Genomic DNA, 17,957 nt, shown 5'->3' with positions numbered 1-17,957 from the left:
CCAGGAGAAATTTCCTGACAGAACAATTAATCAGTGGAACAACTTGCCTCCAGAGGTTGTGAATGCTCCAAGCTGGAAGTTTTTAAAAAGATGTTGGATAACCATTTGTCTGAAGTGGTGTAGGGTTTCCTGCCTAGGTAGGCGGTTGGACTAGAAGACCTCTAAGGTCCCTTCCAACTCTGTTATCCTATTCTATTCTAAATGGCAGTCCAGTCTCTTCTTGAAAGCTTCCAGTGATGAAGCTCCCACAACTTTTGAAGGCGAGCTGTTCCATTGGTTGATTGTTCCCACTGTCAGAAAATGTCTCCTGATTTCTAGGTTGAATCTCTTCTTGATCAGTTTCCATCCATTATTCCTTGTCTGACCTTCAGGTGCTTTGGAAAATACCTTGACCCCTTCCTCTCTATGGCAGGCCCTCAAATATTGGAACACTGCTATCATGTCTCTCCTGATCCTTCTCTCCACTAGAGAAGAATGCTTCTCTCCACTAGAGAACCATGCTGAGTACTTGAATGTTCATTGAATGTTTTAGCCTCTAGTCCCCTAATCATCTTGGTTGCTCTTTTCTGCACTTTTTCTGGAGTCTCAACATCTTTTTTATAGTGTGGTGACCAAAACTGGATGCAGTATTCTAGTGTGGTCTTACTAAGGCTTTATAGAATGGTATTAATACCTCCCTTGATCTTGATTGTATCTCTCTGTTAATGCAACTTAGGATTGCTTTGGCATTTTTGGCTGCGGCTGCACAATGTTGGCTCATATTTAGCTGGTTGTCCACTAAGATTCCAAGATCCCTCTCACAGTTACTGCTATTAAGCCTGGTTTCACCCAGTCTATATATGTATTTTTGGTTTTTCTTGCCTAAATGAAGGACTTTTCTCTACACTGAATCTCATTTTGTATAGATAACTTGATTTCATACTGTTGCGTTTAGTCATTAAAAATCTAGTAGCCTCACCTAGTTTCTTATGTTAACCCTTGTTGCTAAATAGCTGCATATGCATTTGTCTTCTAAATTGTAGTGCACATGTATTAAATTTTAAATACTTGTATCTTATCCCAAACCTTTATTCTTCTGGAAGCTTTGGCTCCAGTAAGTCACTATATCAATAAACATAGGAAGATAATTGTTTAAATCCTCTCTAGTTATTTTGTGAAGTTCATTGGGTACTGTTTTTAATTACTCAGGAACTAACAGGTTGAACTTACTGTGGTTCTCTGTAATTATCACCACCAGGACCTAATTTTGGCATTCTTAAAACCTTTCTTAACAGGCTCAGAACTGCCTTACAAAGTTATATAAACTGGATAAGATGCAGTTTCGTCAGACAATGAGAGATTATGTGAATAAAGATTCATTGAACAACGTGGTGGATTTTTTACATGCTTTGCTAGGATTTTGCATGGAACCAGTTACAGACAGTAAGTATAGATTGTCATCCTTAGTATTAAGCTTTCCTGAAGATGTGTGCCTGAATGTATTAATTTGTTTAGGTGCAATGTGTGTGTTTAATTTTTTATGGGCACTTTGTCTTCACTCCATTTTTATACTGCCAGGTTCATTTCCACCCCTCACCCCCAATGTGATTTTTCAAAGAAATAAATCCCTCCTCTGGATGGAGAATGCTATTGCAGATTAGGAATTGCTGAGTTCAGGTGTTACAAATGTATAGCTTATTGTTTTTCTGAAATTTAATAATGCAGTTTAACTGTTTTATTTTGCATTTTGTAGACAAGGCTGGTTTTGGAAATAACTTTACCACCATGGACAACAAATCTACAGCCCAAAGTATTGAGGGCATTATCGTCAGTGCTATGTTCAAATCTTTGATCACTCGCTGTGCCTCTACTACACATGAGCTCCATAGTCCTGAGAATCTGGTAAGGGCATCTTTCCTTTTCACTAAGTTATGACAAGTTTTTAAGTACTATCTTTTCTATTCCCAATATAAATTGTTGAATTGTGCCACCTTCTTTCAAAAAGGGGTGGAAAGACAAAATATAAATTTTTTAAAATTATTTTTTAAAATTAATAAATGTTGGCAGGTGAATTTTGGAAAACGTCATGCAGTTCAGTAGGATACAAGAGAACCAAATTCCCTTTGAATTTGTATCTAGTCATTAATTTGACTTGAAAAAGTCATCACTGTGTTGTTCAAGATGGCAATTCTTTGACCTTTCCTTTCAATATTTTCAGGCAGTTTCTATTAAATTCATTGCTGAAATTTATTTCATGGTTTCAAGGCCTGAAACGTAGACTGATTTTCTTAAGAAAACAAAAAAAGAAAGTGTTTGTATGTTGGAAGCCTAACAAACTGTCTCTTCCCTCCCTCCTGCCCCGAAAATGACGTCCTGCTGGCTTCAGGGTTTATACTGTGACATCCGACAACTGGTACAGTTTATCAAGGAGGCTCATGGAAATGTTTTCAGAAGAGTAGCTCTTAGTGCTCTTTTGGACAGTGCAGAAAAGTTGATTCCAGGAAGAAAAACAGAAGAAAATACTGAGCAAGAACCCAAACCACCAGGGAGTAAAAAGTATGTATCTGGACTGGAAAAGCCATTAAGATGCTTGAATGATGTACTAAGGTCAGCCTTACCCAAACTTGTCAACCTTTCTTTTGGGAAGAAGATGAATCATGCTAATAAATACTATTTGCTCTCAAAATCCTCCCTTCTCCAAAGATGGTCTTATGTTATTCAACTATAGATAGCAAAAAAAGTGTGCTTTAATTGCATTCAAATGCATGGGATTAAAGCACAGTTAAGAACTGTGTTCAGGTTACTCAGCTGAAAAGCTGTTCTGCAAAATATTATTTTTATGGAACATAGGAGCATACTGGATTAAGTAGATATGCCACCTCTGACTGGAAGTTTTACAGTATCCTTCCCCTGCCACGCCCACCAAGCCACACCCACAAAACTGGTAGTAAATTTTTTTGAATCCCACCACTGTTCATGACAATATGGCATATGCTGTACTCAGGTTATGGGTCCATATTCTCTGTCATGGCTGCAATTCTGCTTCTAGCTTCACATCAGATCTTGCAAGCTGGACATTTTCAATGGGGACGGAGAGGGGAGTGCTTGGAATGTGAGGGAAGGATGGGGTGGGGTTGGGGAGGGATGAAGCTGTGCCAGCCCTGATGCTGAGTCGCACGAATCCAGCATAAGGTCAGCCGGAAGAAATGTGGAGATGGTGAAGGGGCCATTTTCAAAACAACCTTAGAACTTCTAATAGGACATTGACTGATAACAGGGGTTGGCCAGGGAAAAAGGGGGAACTTAATTGCATTGTTTTCATACCAAGCCATCAGATTCTGCCTTGTAAAAATCTGTAATCATTTTGTTCTTAGTAAAGTAATACTCTTGGAAAAATAATAATGTGCCAGGAGTCTTTCTTTGCTAACTAATTCAAGTGAGATGGATGACATTACCATTTTTTCCCCAATTAAACATGGAAGAAGTTTTTTTCCTAACAACTGTTTCATACACAACCTTTTCTGATTTGCCCATAATTGTATGGAATTAGCCCTAATATATATAGGCCAATTCTATTTATTATCTATCTATCTATCTCTGCCTCTGTCTCTAGCTGTATCTATAATCTTGGTATGTATACACACATGCATATATATATATAAGCATATATTAAATATATATATTCTTAAGCATTTACTAAGCTATTACTTCATACAAATTTATATATATATATATATATATATATATATATATATATATATATATATATATATATATACACACACATACATACATATATATATATATATATATATATATATATATATATATATATATATATATATATATAAAAGAAAACATAAGAAAACATATATATATATTTCTTATGTTTTCGCGTGTGTTTATATGTATGATATTTAGGTTTCTTCGGGTATTTTCCCACGTCTTAATTTTTGTGCTTTTATTATAGCGACGTTTCGGCAGAATCTCATCTGCTATCCTCAGGCTTGTGTATTGGGTTCTTTTTAATCTTGTGTGTCAGGCTTAGCAGCCATTTTTTGTTTGAATTTGGTGCTGGCTTTCTGCTTTATTTGAATGGTTTTTTCCTCATCTTGATTGGCTGGGAGTCTAGGTCTGTTAAACTTAATGAGAAACGTTCCTGAATTTACATTAAATAGGCACACTTACAAATTAGATAATCAATTTGATATATTTTCATGCCATAATTGATATATGAAGTACCGATGGGAGATTGCAAGAATAAAATTTACCTCATCTTTCTGTTTTAAAAGTAATACTTTAAAAAATAATATTGGGAAGCTAAATAGGAATAAATACAATATGTTATTGTTCCTCTGACTAGTAGCTTTGTCCTTGTAGATCTGAAGTAGGAAGTGTTGTTATTGATAAAGGACAGCTGTCTTCTGCTCCTGACGAGTGTCGCAGCTATATCTCAGGTCGTCCAATACAAACTCCTGAGCAGTAAGTAAATTGATCAATAAATTTCATGTTAATCAACAACCAGATTACATTCAAGCATAATTTAAAAAGCAAAAACACTGTTCAGACTTGAATCAACTAGTTTCCTAGTTTTCATTGTAGCAATGTAAACGTTAGCTATTATAGCTGAGAGAAAAGGATTCACATAATAATTATATGGAAGTTATTTCTCAACAACTTCTGCTCACTGCACTGCTAGCAGTATAGAATATTTTATTCTGCCTAGCCTTAGGCAAATCATATTCACCATCTGAACACCTTCCTAATTTACCACATACAGATTATTACTTTATTAGTAATATTATATACTATCAGCATCGTGCTTACTATCGTATTTTATAAGGGTTACAAAATACCCTTAAAAATATTGATATTTTTTAGTATATCGCTTTTATGATAATAGGTTTATGGCTTATTCCCTCTTCTAAAATTAGCCGAATAACCAGGGCACAGGGCAAGATTAAAAGAGAGAAGGATGCTGTCCTATTCTTTTTTCCATTCTGCTAAGTTTTACCAGCCATGTAATTCCTTCACAGTGATGAACAAATGCAAGGAGCAGTCTTAGGCCGCAAGGATTTCTGGAGGAAAATGTTTAAATCCCAGAGTGCAGCTAGCGATACCAGCAGCCAGTCGGAGCCAGACACTTCAGAATGCACAACTGCACACTCAGGAATGGCCACAGAGAGGCGCTCCCGCTCCCGCTCCAGACGGATCTCCCTGAGAAAGAAACTCAAACTCCCACTAGGTCATTCAATTATTGTTTTGTTAGATGTTGTGCCTTTTCTCCAGGAGCAGGTAGGAATTTATCTTCTTTTTTTAATCCCATAACATCAGCAATGAAAATGATGGAGATTGGCCCAAAATCATCCAGCCAAATTTCATAGAGGGCAGACTTGAACATGGGTATTCATTGATTCTCTCCACACAGGAAGCCTTTTACATGAAGATACTTTGTCATGCTATTCTGTGTCTTTGAATTTTTCCCCATCTTCCTTTATATGACTCCAAATATTTTGTTTTAGATGTTGGGAATTGAGTCCTTAGTACCAGTAATTAGAGATGTACATTATTCAACTAGTAGAGTCAGAAAGATATTCACACCTATGCTTTCTGTATTACAGGGAACTGGCTGAAACGTTCATCAATTTCTGGTCTGGCAGATGGTGTAGTAGAAGACCTTCTGGATATTAGCTCTGTGGATCGTCTCTCTTTCATCAGGCAGAGCTCCAGGGTAAATGTGCAACCTTTTCGACCATCACTCTTTTTTTTAAAAAAACTATCTAATAATGAATGTACAAGTTTATTTTTCTGTGTATCCATACCTATATCTTCAACATCTATGTTTCTTTCTTCCTGGACTAAAATGGTCATTTCATATTCTAAATCTGTGCATTCTTCCAAGTATTATCAGTCTTCCATCTTAAAGAAACGACTAGGACCATGCAACCTTTTACTTTCATTTTTTGCTGCAGAGTCCTTTCACATATACATACACACTCATCAATATAACAAGGAGAGCACTTGTGTCATACTTTCAGTAGATCTGCACAATACATTTCAATAAAGGGAAGAACACTTATTTCTGAAGGGGGAAAATAACTCAACCAACCAGTCAACTGCAAACTTTCATTTTTAACATACACAGAATATGTACAAACCTATTATTAAGTGGCAAAGTATAACAAAACAAAAACAAATCAGTGGGGAGATCAAGGCCCTGCTAACCCAATGCTATTTTAATTATCCTATAAAAGAGATTTGAAAAGGCCATTGACTAGGAAATAGTCTGTAAAATAGAAAAGAGCAATAGGTTGCTATATGTTTATGATGTTTGCATGCAAATAAAATTGGACCATGGGGCTAAAATAGATTGGAAAGGGAAAAATATATAGCCCAATTGATTATATACTCTAGAGTAATAGAACACAAACAACTTCTCTTTTCCCAATTTGTCAGATCTAATTGGAAAACACTATGGGCACAAATTCAGTTTTCTACTTTTAATAATTTTAAAATAAAATGTCTCATCAAATTCAAACTAAGCTGAAGAAAATAACAAATGTGGAGAAAGAGGAGGGCTGAAAAAAGGAGAGTGAAACTACTGTATCTAAAAATTTGTGCAGAAGGCTTTTACCATGGTTAAATGGTTGGAATTGAGCTACATCTTCAGTTGCACTTCTCAAGCATTTTAATTTCCCATCTTTATTCTCCACATTGCCAGATGATTGTAAACTGCAAAGAACCCAAATATGAAAATATGGACTTTATAGGTTTTACTGTTTTATTGGAGCTAAAATTTGCTTTACTAGAAGCTAAAACTTTCTGGATGAGAATTTTCTGAATAAGCAAAGCAATAAAATAATTCAAAAAATAATGGACCTCATAAAGTATTTCTACAGGAGAGAAAATGAAGCCACTGACTAGTTTTCTTCGCCCACTGCTTATCTCTCTCTTCATTGACTAGTTTTCCTTAGAAGTCATAAGATAGAAGAATAGACATATTAAGCATTAAGGAGAGAGGAGGGAGGGGAAAGAAGGAAGGTTGTTTTGCTCCTGTTTCCTACTTATTCAACTGCGATTCCCTCAACATGGTTCTCTTTATGGAGATATGGGCTTTAAAATATTACTAATAAAGGAAAATATTTTTTAAGGAGAATGTTTTAATGTTTTATGTTTACATCAGCAATGAAAAAAAAATGAAATGATGCTTCTTTTAACATTTAGGTAAAATTTACTAGTGCAGTGAAGCTATCAGAAGGTGGGCCTGGAAGTGGCATGGAAAATGGGCGTGAAGAAGAGGAGAATTTCTTCAAGCGTCTTGGTAAATGGCGCACCTGCCGAAGACATCCATCCAGGCTTCATCACACAGAAGAAAAAGATGGTTAGAAATCAGGGTTCTGTTTCTTCAGTCCTTTTTTTTAAACTTTTAACTTTTTCTTTGTTCCTTCTTTTTTTAAAAAAATTATCTTCTTTCTTTAATTCACCCTTTACCTTTAAAAACATATTTCTGGACTCAATTTTGTTTTCTATGGCTTTATATATTTGTGGCCACTACTTTTTTCATTTCTTCTTATGTCATTTTTTTTTTAATTTTCATTCAATTCTAGCCAAGAAGGAAAAGCATATATGGGCCAATGCATTTAGATAAAGCAAAATTGACCTTTCAAGAAATCAAATCCACTATTTGGAAAATTTGGAACAACATAGTATGCTAATATTTCACTTAGCTCCTTGATGTGAAATGTTGGATGTTCCCACCAGCTTATATTCCCCATTATTGATCATCTACATTTTCAGTAAAATTCAGCACTGATGAAATGGAAAACCCTGTACAAATGTGTTTTAATTATCTCTTTTCTTCTGTGTTTGCTTGTCTTGTGTCTTCATGCCATAGAGATGCGGTCCTTCATTCTTAGCAAAATTATGAATGACATTGAGAACACTTATATGATAAATATGATTGATTACTTTGTTATTTCTAAGAAAACAAGTTTTTGCCTCCAAAGAAGGTTAGGACTTAACTTCTTTCAAATATTTCAGATATGCATATGTGAGCTTCTCGTTACCAAAGAAACAACCTTGCATCTTGTTATTTTCCTGTTTTTGCATTGAAAAAGGGACACAGCATCCCAATGTTGTTTTCACAGAACGTTACATGACCCAACATTACATATTGCTTATGCTTCATTAAACATGGAAACGATGTTACTACCTCATTTAGTCATTGCTCCATCATAAAATGCCTTTCTATATGAAGAAAATGATGTTTCAGGTGAAGACATATGATGTGTGATTATTGGCATCTTTTAATATGTTAATAGAAGTATTTGGGCTCTTTCTGATTGCAGCTATTTCTGGGTATCCTTCCATACAGGTAGCCAGTAGAATAATTTACTCCCCCCCCCCCCCATAATTTAATAGCAAACCCTAATGCCATTATAAGCAATGAGATCTGAATATCTTTGCAGTTTCAATGAAAAGAATTAGATGGTTTTTAGGCAGGGAATGAATGCATATTATAATTCATATCATGATTACTTTGTTTAAAGTCAAGCATGACTGTAGAATATGGTATAACAGACCTCAGACTTCAATTTGCGATATTATTTCAAATAGAAATATTTGTATTTCAACATTCAATTTGTAAAAATGTACACAATCTGTCAGTTTTTAACATGGAACAGCATATCCAATAGTGATGAAAATATCATTTTGTTTGGCTTTTGATTATGTGGCAATATGTGACAATAGGAGCTAATGGATAGTTTTAGTTCACAACTCAATAGCATGCAATATAAAGATCTTACTGATGTGCCAAGGAGTAACTTGTTTTAAAATAAAATGTAGAGGGAATACATATATTATGCAAACTTTCTTAGATTAGGTTCAGATCAGCATGGCAAATTATAAACTCTTACTCAATCTTATTCAAATGTTAACTCATAAGTACAATAGTTATAGTACAGAAAACTGAAATAAACCAAGGAACCCCAGGAATGAGTTGCCACATCATTCACTGAGTGAGGGAACTGATAGAAATGGAACTGAAATCAAATTGAAAAAAAAGAAAAGAATGAAACTATATGCTCTGATTCATTTTTTTTAAACTGTGAGGGATGAAAAAGTTATTTCCTGAATTACTGCCATTGTGGGTAATTGGTTATCTTTTTCCTATTAAGTAGAAAGAATTGTAGAGCAGGAGTGTCAAATTAGAAGGGAGGGAGGGAGGGAAGGAGGGAGGAAGGAAGGCCTTCACTCTAAACCAGGGATGTCAAACTCAAGGCCCGGAGGCCAGATCCAGTCCGCAGGGTGCTTAGATCTGGCCCATGGGGCTGCCCTGGAAACAGTGGAAGGACTGGCCCATGGTGCCTCTGCCAGTGAAAATGGAGTTCGGGAGGTCAGCCCTCCTGAGCTCTGTTTTCACTGGTAGAGGGTTGCAGGAGGCCATCACGGCTAAAAATGGAGCTCAGGAGCCCATTTTTACTGGCAGAGCGCTTGGGCTGCCATAGGTGCCCCTGACACGAGTGACGTTGAGCTGGCCACACCTACCCTGGCCATGCTCCCCCCACCCCCCAAGGTCAAACACAACCCTGATGCGGCCCTCAATGAAATTGAATTTGACACCCCTGCTCTAAACTAAGGTGGGCAGGTTTGGTGTCATAGGTGGCCACACTAAGTGAAAGAATTGCTTAGAATTTGGTCAAACCCAATTCTGGAGAACTGATGAAGTGCTAGATGACTGAAGAAAAGCAAATGTCCACATTTTCAAAAAGGGGGAGAGGCATATCACAAAACAATTTAACATGAATGCCTGGGAAGATTCTAGAGCAGATCAATCCACAAGCATCTTGAAACCAATGCAGTAATTACTAGAAATAAGCATATGCTTGTCAAGAACAAATCTTGGCATACTAATTTTATCTCATTTTAAAAATAAATTAAGCAGCCTTCTTAAAATATTGTGGGAATCTATAGTTAAAATTTACTTTGACTTCAGCAAAGGATTTGATAAAATACTGAGGATGTAACCACCTGAAGATGTATCACAAGCATGACCTGAATAAAATGATAATGACATGGATACATAGTTGTCTTACAAACTGTACTCAAAGAGTATTCATCTATGGTTCTTCATCTGATTAAAAAGTAATGAACTTCTGCAAAGATCAGTCCTCTACTTTTTATACTCATTAATGATTTGGATAAAGGAGAAGAAGCTTTTATGAGATGTGCAAATAATATAAAATTGGAAAGAATTAACAATAAATCAGAGAATCTAGATAAGTTAGAGAAGGGTGCAACAAAGATGACCAGAGACTAGAATTAAGCCACATGAAAAAAAATTTAAGGAGTTGAGTATGTTTAACTTTGAGAAAAGATTATTGAGGGAGATATGATAGCATCCAGTGTTTTTAAGTAGAGAATGGCTATATGCTTGGAATGCTTACATTTTGATTTCTGCATTGAACAGGAAGGTTGCCTCTTTCAGTTTTATGACTCTATGAATCAGTTATGCAACAACACAGAAAACAAGACTTACCCAAGTTGAGTTCTTTTTATAGATTACAAATTTTGACTCATAACAGAACATGGGTATTAGCTTTCGTTAATATTTTTTTATTTTCTGTTTTATATGTGTGATGGTTTGTTGTGATTTTGTCTTATTCCCTCATGCTTCCTGAGATGGATCTTTCTGTTTTAAAATGTGAAGCTATTTTTTTAAGCATGAAATCATTATAATAATCAGTTACAATTGTGCCATCCAGATATATTTATTAATTACCCGAATCTTCTGTTTTTCCGTAAAGGATCTTAAGTTTGGTACATGTCATTCCTCATTTTAATACCAGCCATGCAATCTAGGTTATCTTCAAAAGTGACATAATCATGACTATTCATAAATCCATAGAATATGGGCTCAGGTTTCAAGACGACTCCTGATCTCAACATGCAACTTCTTTGAACATCCTCATGATACCTCTTCTTGACAACCTGTGAACTTCCTGCACATTTATCAACACTTCTCTCATTCACTGCCCCAAGGGTAGACTAAGCATAATGTCCCAAGGGGAGACTAAGCATTTTCTCTGGTACTAGGTGAGATGAAACATGTCCTAAAGACTCCATAGAGTTTGTTGCAGTCATAGATATTCTGAATATATGCCTCTCTCATTCTGTCACGCTTGATGCTCGAGGACAAATTAATAGGAGACATTTGCTTCAGAATTGTCAGTAGACCCAGTGAATGTTTAAAACATCTATGGGGGCTTTCTCTTTCCCTTCCCTCCCACCCTCCCTTTTGGATTTTCTTTTAAGGTTGCCAGACTTATGAAGATCATCTGACTTCCAGCCAAGAGGGAAACAAAAGCAAGAACGTGGTGAATTTGGGAGCCATTCGGCAAGGCATGAAGCGCTTTCAATTTCTCTTAAACTGCTGTGAACCAGGAACAATCCCCGATGCTTCCATCCTTGCAGCTGCTCTTGATCTTGTAAGTCTCTATGCACTTGTTTATGGGTTTTGTTTGTAATACTGAAGAGTCTGGCTTGTGATGGATTATGGTAACTGCTGAGAGAGAGTAAACTACTAGAGAAGGATGGGAATACTAATGTTAAGCACAGTGACTAATACATTATTTTTTATCCATCTGTAATTATGTCTTTCATTTTATTTGGATTTATGCTATGCTTAATGAAAACAATTCTTTTCTAATTCAAGCTCCACTTGTCACAACTCCACTTACTAAGCCAGTTATGTCATTTGTAACTCTGGCTACAATAATTTCACAAAGTTCAGTTGATGTATTCAATCAGTATCAATAATTAACCTAAACCATAACTAGGAGTCTCAAGTTATTCTCTGGGAGGTAAAGGGACAGTGATTTGAGGAAGTCTTCACTATATTCTGTTTTATGAGTTATTTATAGTCTGGGATTTGTGGATCCAAGAGGTAAATAATCCATAGCCTGCATAGATTGGGATCCAAAGAATCATTGTGCAAGCTACTTTTTGCTTTTCTCTCATCTCATCCACTATTAATGCTCCTCACCAATTGCTGATTTTACAGTGATTGCCATTTAATATAGTATTTTGATGTTTAAAACTTTTGGTGTTGCATGATATATTTTTGTAAGTAATTCTACCTATGCAGACATGTTCCCAATCACTCGCATCCTCAAGTCAGTAGTTACTCAGGGATACTTTTTGACTTATTTTTCAAGTTCTATTAGAATGTAGCTAGATATAGTTTATTTGGCAAAACATTGGGAAAATAAGGTATGAATTTTCTCTTTTGTACCTCCATTCATCCTGATTGTACTTTTATAGCCTTCTGTGTAATTGCACCAGTAGTCTCACATTTCAAGACTTTACAGTAAATAGTATAGAGAAAGCTGTAGTATAGAATAGTAATATAGATATGCTGGCATGTCCCAACCCTTACCCATAAACAAAAGAGAAACCATTCTCTATCTCCCCCTCACTCCTTCTCCTTATCTAAGCCATCCTGAATAGCAGCACTGGAGGCTGGGCCTGAAGTTGAGGCCTAAAACCACTACTGCCACTCAAAAAGCTTGTCTCAGAGTATTCTAGGAAACAGTTTGGTCTGTGATTAAGGCACCAAACTAGAAAACAGGAGATGGTGAATTCTAGTCCCACTTTAGGCATGAAAGCCAGCTGGGTGACCTTGGGCCAGTCATTCTGTCTCAGCCCAACCCACCTTACAGGATGGTTGTTTGGGGAAATTAGGAGGAGGGAAGAGTATTAGTTATGATATGAGTCATTCCACGTCAAGTGGTCTGATTTCAGAAAGTGTCCTGCTTGACCATCACAGATTTTGATGAAATTTTGTGTAAACATGCACACATGTCCCCAATGAACATTGGTAAAGTGTTACATTTGCCAATGCAATACTTGTGGAGATATAGTCATTTGTGAAAGCCAGTGAAAGCCTTGAGCAGCATTTTAGACAACAAATAACTAATTCTCCACAAAATCCATCAGTACAATCAGTTCAGGTTTTTTTAGGCCAGCTTTCAATGACTTCAAATATTTGCTTTGATATTTTGAAATGAAGTGATGGCCAGTCAGTTTCCACGTTTTGCTAGCGAGTTTTTTGATGAAGCCATCAACAGTGAGAACATGATGGAGATCGCTCATGAGAATGTTTTTATTATTTTATTTAATAGAGCACAAAAAGAAGTACAAGATGGCCAAGTTTTGTTTCTCTCAACAAAATATTGCCAGAGATATTGTGTCTCAAAGTTGCTGAAACCTCAGAGTCATACTGTAGAAGGCTGTGGTATGGGGGTCAAACAAATGACTATATCTCTGCAAGTATTACATCGGCAAATGTAACACTTTACCAATGTTCATTGGGGACATGTGTGCATGTTTACACAAAATTTCATCAAAATCCATGATGGTCAAGCAGGGACCACTAGATCACTTGACATGGAATGACCCATATTTCCTGTCTTGAGTTGTTTAGAAAGACAGGATAATAAACAAACAAACATCCCTCCTAAGACACATGAGTCTTGGGACTGGCACTGTTCTGTCCTAGGCTTCCCCAAAAAGCACTAAGCAAACTCTGTATCCCGGCAAAACCTCTTTTATTAAATGAATGTGAATTTATTGCATTCACATTCAGCCAACGGCCTGGCAAACAGTCTTCCAAAGGTATAATTATTAGCTCAGACCTTATCTATCTTGGAAAGCTACCCAGTAAATATTTCCACACGCAGTGCTGACAGGGAAGGGCTGGACTGGGCACAGAGTCTCTAGGTTACGCAGACAGATCTTCACAAGGCTGGAATGAATGAATGAAAGAATGAATGAATGAATTGTTTCCTGCAAAAGCCCCCTCCCCTTTTGCTCCTCTTTTAATCTTTACTGGGAGGGGCCATTCATCGTCCACCTGTGGCCTTACTCCCACGTCAACCCTGAGTTCTTAATTGTTCCTTCCTTTTGGCAGCTCTGCGCATGCGCAGGCTGGGAACTGGTTCCAGAAGCTCCCCCGCCTCACTGCTGTCCGAGCCCGAGGGCAGCTGATGACTGTCAGCCTGCCCTGGCCCCATCTTTGCCTCTGACGCAGAGCCCTCACCTGAGCCTTCCTCAGTCTCCAAGACTGGCCCAGGCTCCTCCCCAACTTCCTCGCTGTTCGACTCTGCTGCCAGCTGTGTCAGCCGCCAGCGGGCCACAACAGGCACAATGTTCCTGTGGGTCAGCACTCCCCAGTTCCTGCTGCAGACCACTTACCTTCAGCAGTCTTTTCTTACTGTTGACAGGCCTCTCTGGTGCCTCTGGATCACATGAGGCCTTTGTTCTTGAAGGAGAACTGTACTATCTCCGAAAACTACACAAAAGAACGGCCCGTTCTCATAAAATTTTCAGAGGCTTCAGAGATTGTGCAAGAGCACAGCCCATTCTCCTGCAGCCTTCACAACTGCCAAAAATCATGTGAGAATGAGGCATGCTTTCTAGAGTATTTGTTGTGTGGCATGTCATCTTTGACAGTTGCCATAGATTCACCATATTCTCTGGACATTCAGTCTTTTCGTTTGAGGAAAGCAACTAGACTTTCCTCCCTCCCTCTTTCTCTGTCTTAATTTCATGTTGCCTTCTACATGTAGACAGCCATAAAGAAGCATGCCAATATCTATAAAGAGTTTCCAGAAGATTCACTGAGGAAACCCTCTGCAAATCTTCTGGTGTGAAACCCCCCCTCCCACATTTTTGATTAATTAATATTTTTCTTAGAGAATACTTTGTTGTGATTTAGAATCTTGTTTTCAAGTGTCTAGGAGAACGTTCATCAATAGGAGCCTCATTAGTACAACCCACTCTATGAAGAAGCAACAGCAATTATTTGTGAGGGGCAGGGGGGAAATCAAATACTCACATGCCTAATCCCCCTCCTTGTATGTACAGGTGACATCTTACAAGTTGTCAGAGTTTGTAGCAATCCAGCCAACACACAAATAAATAATTCAGCAGGATTCATTATATAGAAGAAACTTCTTTATATACAATAATAAAACATGATGCATACCCCAGCAGCTCTTGCAACATGGTAGAGAGAAGAAGTAGCAAATACAAGTAGTCTCAAGCAAAGAGACAAACAAACTCTCATATACACAGAAGAATTAAGCTAAGCCACGCCCAGGCTCCAAGCCTTCTCACATGGTTCACACAAGTCCTGTGTCTCAGTCACCAAACAGTCCCCATTGGCTGACTTGTTGCTATGGCTATTCCAATCCATGAATTCTTATACATTGACACAAGTATCTGAAGAGAGTTAGTGCTTAAGTTTAAATCCCTATGAACACATTACTTCTGGAATATTGGTATCCCTGATTACATTATATTTGTCCTTTCTTTCTGCAATGCATAATAAGAGGTTCCACATCCTTCTGGCTTCTTATGCATATACCTAGGAAATGTCAGCAGGAGGAATTAACACCCTCTGGCTTTACGTTTTCAAGGGAACATAGTACATAAGGAGACAAAGATTTGTTTCCCAAAGTCCAAGTCCTTGTGCTTTCTCTATAAGCACTTTCTGTATCCACCCAGAAAGCTGCTTGTTTCATTCCGAGCTGATTCTCATTAACTCCAATGAATGCTGTAATTCTCTCAGGAACTACATACTGTAAGTCCACATATTCTGAAGCATGAATTGCAAATTATCTTTAACTTTCCTAATGACAATCAACTCTTCCCCCCCCCCCCAATTCTGAAGTTTTTCTCTATCCTTTGATCTATATGTTCAATTAATTATTTGGATGCTTTTTGCCATTATATGAAGCTGTCAAAGAAAATGGTGATTTTTATGTTGTTACTGTTGTTTTCACCATCTTTGAGCATTGTACAAATACTGTAATAGCAGCAGGAGGCAGCTATATAAGCAAATTATGAGGACAATGTGCATCTTATTTTGAATTTTCCAGCCATGCGTTGCTTTGTTTCTGTGGACAATGAAAGTGGTAACTTATGGTTCTTTTCAGCTATGCAGCTTGTGGCTAATTCATTTATCTTCATTTGTGATGTGTTTCTCTGTGGTGTGAATTCATCCTTATCCATTCTGTCAAACACCTTCATCTTTTTCTTGCTGCTTCTTCAGATTGCTCTGGGCATAAGGTAAGCTACTGCAATGCCTTTGCATAATGTTCTGAGATTCAGCATGTTGACTCTCAGTGTAATGTGGATAACATTTGTTTCATATGAAGCCAACAGAAAGCTATGTCATGGATCATCAGTTGAAACAAGGCTTGAAGCATTAGATGTATATGAAATAGCTCTTGCAATAAAGGTCTGAGTTGCTGAGCAATAAAGCCGTTTAGAGCTATAGAGAACAGTCAAGCATTCCAATCAAAACCATGTTCAGTTGAACAGAGCTGCCTACCTCTTATTTGGTAGAAAAAGCACACATGACTCCCTCACAGTCCACTTTGGATCTGTGGGAGATAGATTTGCATTCAGAGTTCAGATTCATTTTCTCCATTTAATGTTAACATTTCATATTACTTAAACTTTTAAATGCATAAACATTGGTAGTTGCAGATTCGATTGGTGAGCTAATATGGGCTGTCTCAACGCAGAATTGTAGGTATAATGCCCTCTTCGGGTTGTATAACATAATAGAAGAGTAAATATAAACAATAATTAATTTTATATTTATAAAAATGTAAACATAAAACTCACTCTTCATCTTACTGCAGTTAAGGAGGTATAAGAGAAAAAGATCTTTTGTATTTGCCCTTGTTTGCTCCAATGAAATTAGTTAATATGAAACAAGAACCCCCCCCATCTTTGGGGGGTGTGTGGAATCAGCTTTTTTGGAGGCAAGAAGAAAATTCTTATGTCAATCAGGGAAGCTTCGTGAAAAAAAATGGAATGATTATTTACAGTGTGAGTTCATGTTTTAATTAAAGAATACTGATTCACACTTGGTAATAGCTACATAAAAATTCAGGGCTCATCATTTTGTTTGGATTAAGTAACAAAGAGCTGCAGCACAATGAGTACTGTACATGTATGACACTGGATTATGTGATTGTTTGGTGTGATGTGAATAAACCCTAGTTTCCTCTTCTCCCCATGTTTGCTATGTAATTATGTATTGTCTTGTCTGTGCCATGGTTTGAATTGAGCTCCATTCATTTGCCAATATAGAATTTACTTGCAAATTCAATTTGTGCAAATTTTGGAAAAAATATCTCTATGGATTATAGAGATTGGAGAAAACTCCTTCAGTTTACGATTTAATCTAAAGTGACCTAATTTGTATTTCCCAGAACTATACACAAAATAGAATGTGTGATACTTTAATACCAACATTTTTCCAGATTGTTATTTTTTGTTTTTGCTTTATGAATAGGAACAAAAAGTCATGCTGAAATGTGCATAGTGATGGAAATAATGTTCCAAAGCTGATTATAACTGAAGTATTACTTGAAAATGTGTATGTTTTGGAAAGTATGTACAAAAATGTATATATATGCATACAAAAATGCAAATTAATTTTCATGTTACCTTTAATTAATTAATAAATGCAGACATGGGATATTACAAATTAACTTTCATCAGAGAGATTAGTTCCTCTATAATAAAAGAAGGAAGGGAGAATAACCAAAGTAGCTTTTGTTGTACTGATCAATTATGAATTGGTATTACACTGGAATAAACTGATCTAATATTTCATTATCAAGGAAGTGGTAGCTCAGAGGTGAGTCTGAAGTACTACATGTATTAGAGTTAAATCCCTACAAAAAAGTTTAGATGACTTAGGAATAGTTTGTGAAATTCTCATTTTTATAGAGTTTCTTATATTTCTTAAAACCAAATATATTAAAGTTTGAAGAATTTATTTATTTTTACTCTTTTCCTTGATTTATTTTTAGCAATCTCATTATATTTAGTATAAAAATAGTGTAAAAATGTTAGTATATTTTTAGTGTCCTATCTTTTAGTATCTCTTGGAA

The 17,957-nt window shown here is 36.7% G+C and overlaps 1 protein-coding gene across 10 annotated transcripts in view; it reads left to right on the top strand.

Annotated features, from left to right (window-relative positions):
* The window catches only part of UNC80 (unc-80 subunit of NALCN channel complex), a 191,045-nt gene that overhangs the window by 46,062 nt on the left and 127,026 nt on the right, over nt 1–17,957 (top strand). For 5 of the 10 annotated variants that reach the window (XM_087949612.1, XM_087949606.1, XM_087949587.1 and 2 more), the window contains exons 15-22: nt 1,275–1,422; nt 1,733–1,881; nt 2,366–2,535; nt 4,360–4,461; nt 5,016–5,224; nt 5,601–5,710; nt 7,204–7,300; nt 11,296–11,468. In XM_087949612.1, coding sequence (XP_087805738.1) covers nt 1,275–1,422; nt 1,733–1,881; nt 2,366–2,535; nt 4,360–4,461; nt 5,016–5,224; nt 5,601–5,710; nt 7,204–7,300; nt 11,296–11,468 — 1,158 coding nt within the window. Of the gene's footprint in view, nt 1–1,274; nt 1,423–1,732; nt 1,882–2,365; nt 2,536–4,359; nt 4,462–5,015; nt 5,225–5,600; nt 5,711–7,203; nt 7,361–11,295; nt 11,469–17,957 lie in introns of all 10 variants that reach the window. The other 5 variants (XM_087949556.1, XM_087949603.1, XM_087949597.1 and 2 more) reach the window with 1 other exon arrangement.

The sequence above is a fragment of the Notechis scutatus genome, chromosome 1 (assembly GCF_049901735.1).
Source record: "Notechis scutatus isolate UNSWTSFEM ecotype Mainland chromosome 1, rNotScu1.2, whole genome shotgun sequence".
NCBI classification, from domain to species: Eukaryota; Metazoa; Chordata; class Lepidosauria; order Squamata; family Elapidae; genus Notechis; species Notechis scutatus.
This window is presented reverse-complemented; position numbering and strand designations above follow the sequence as displayed.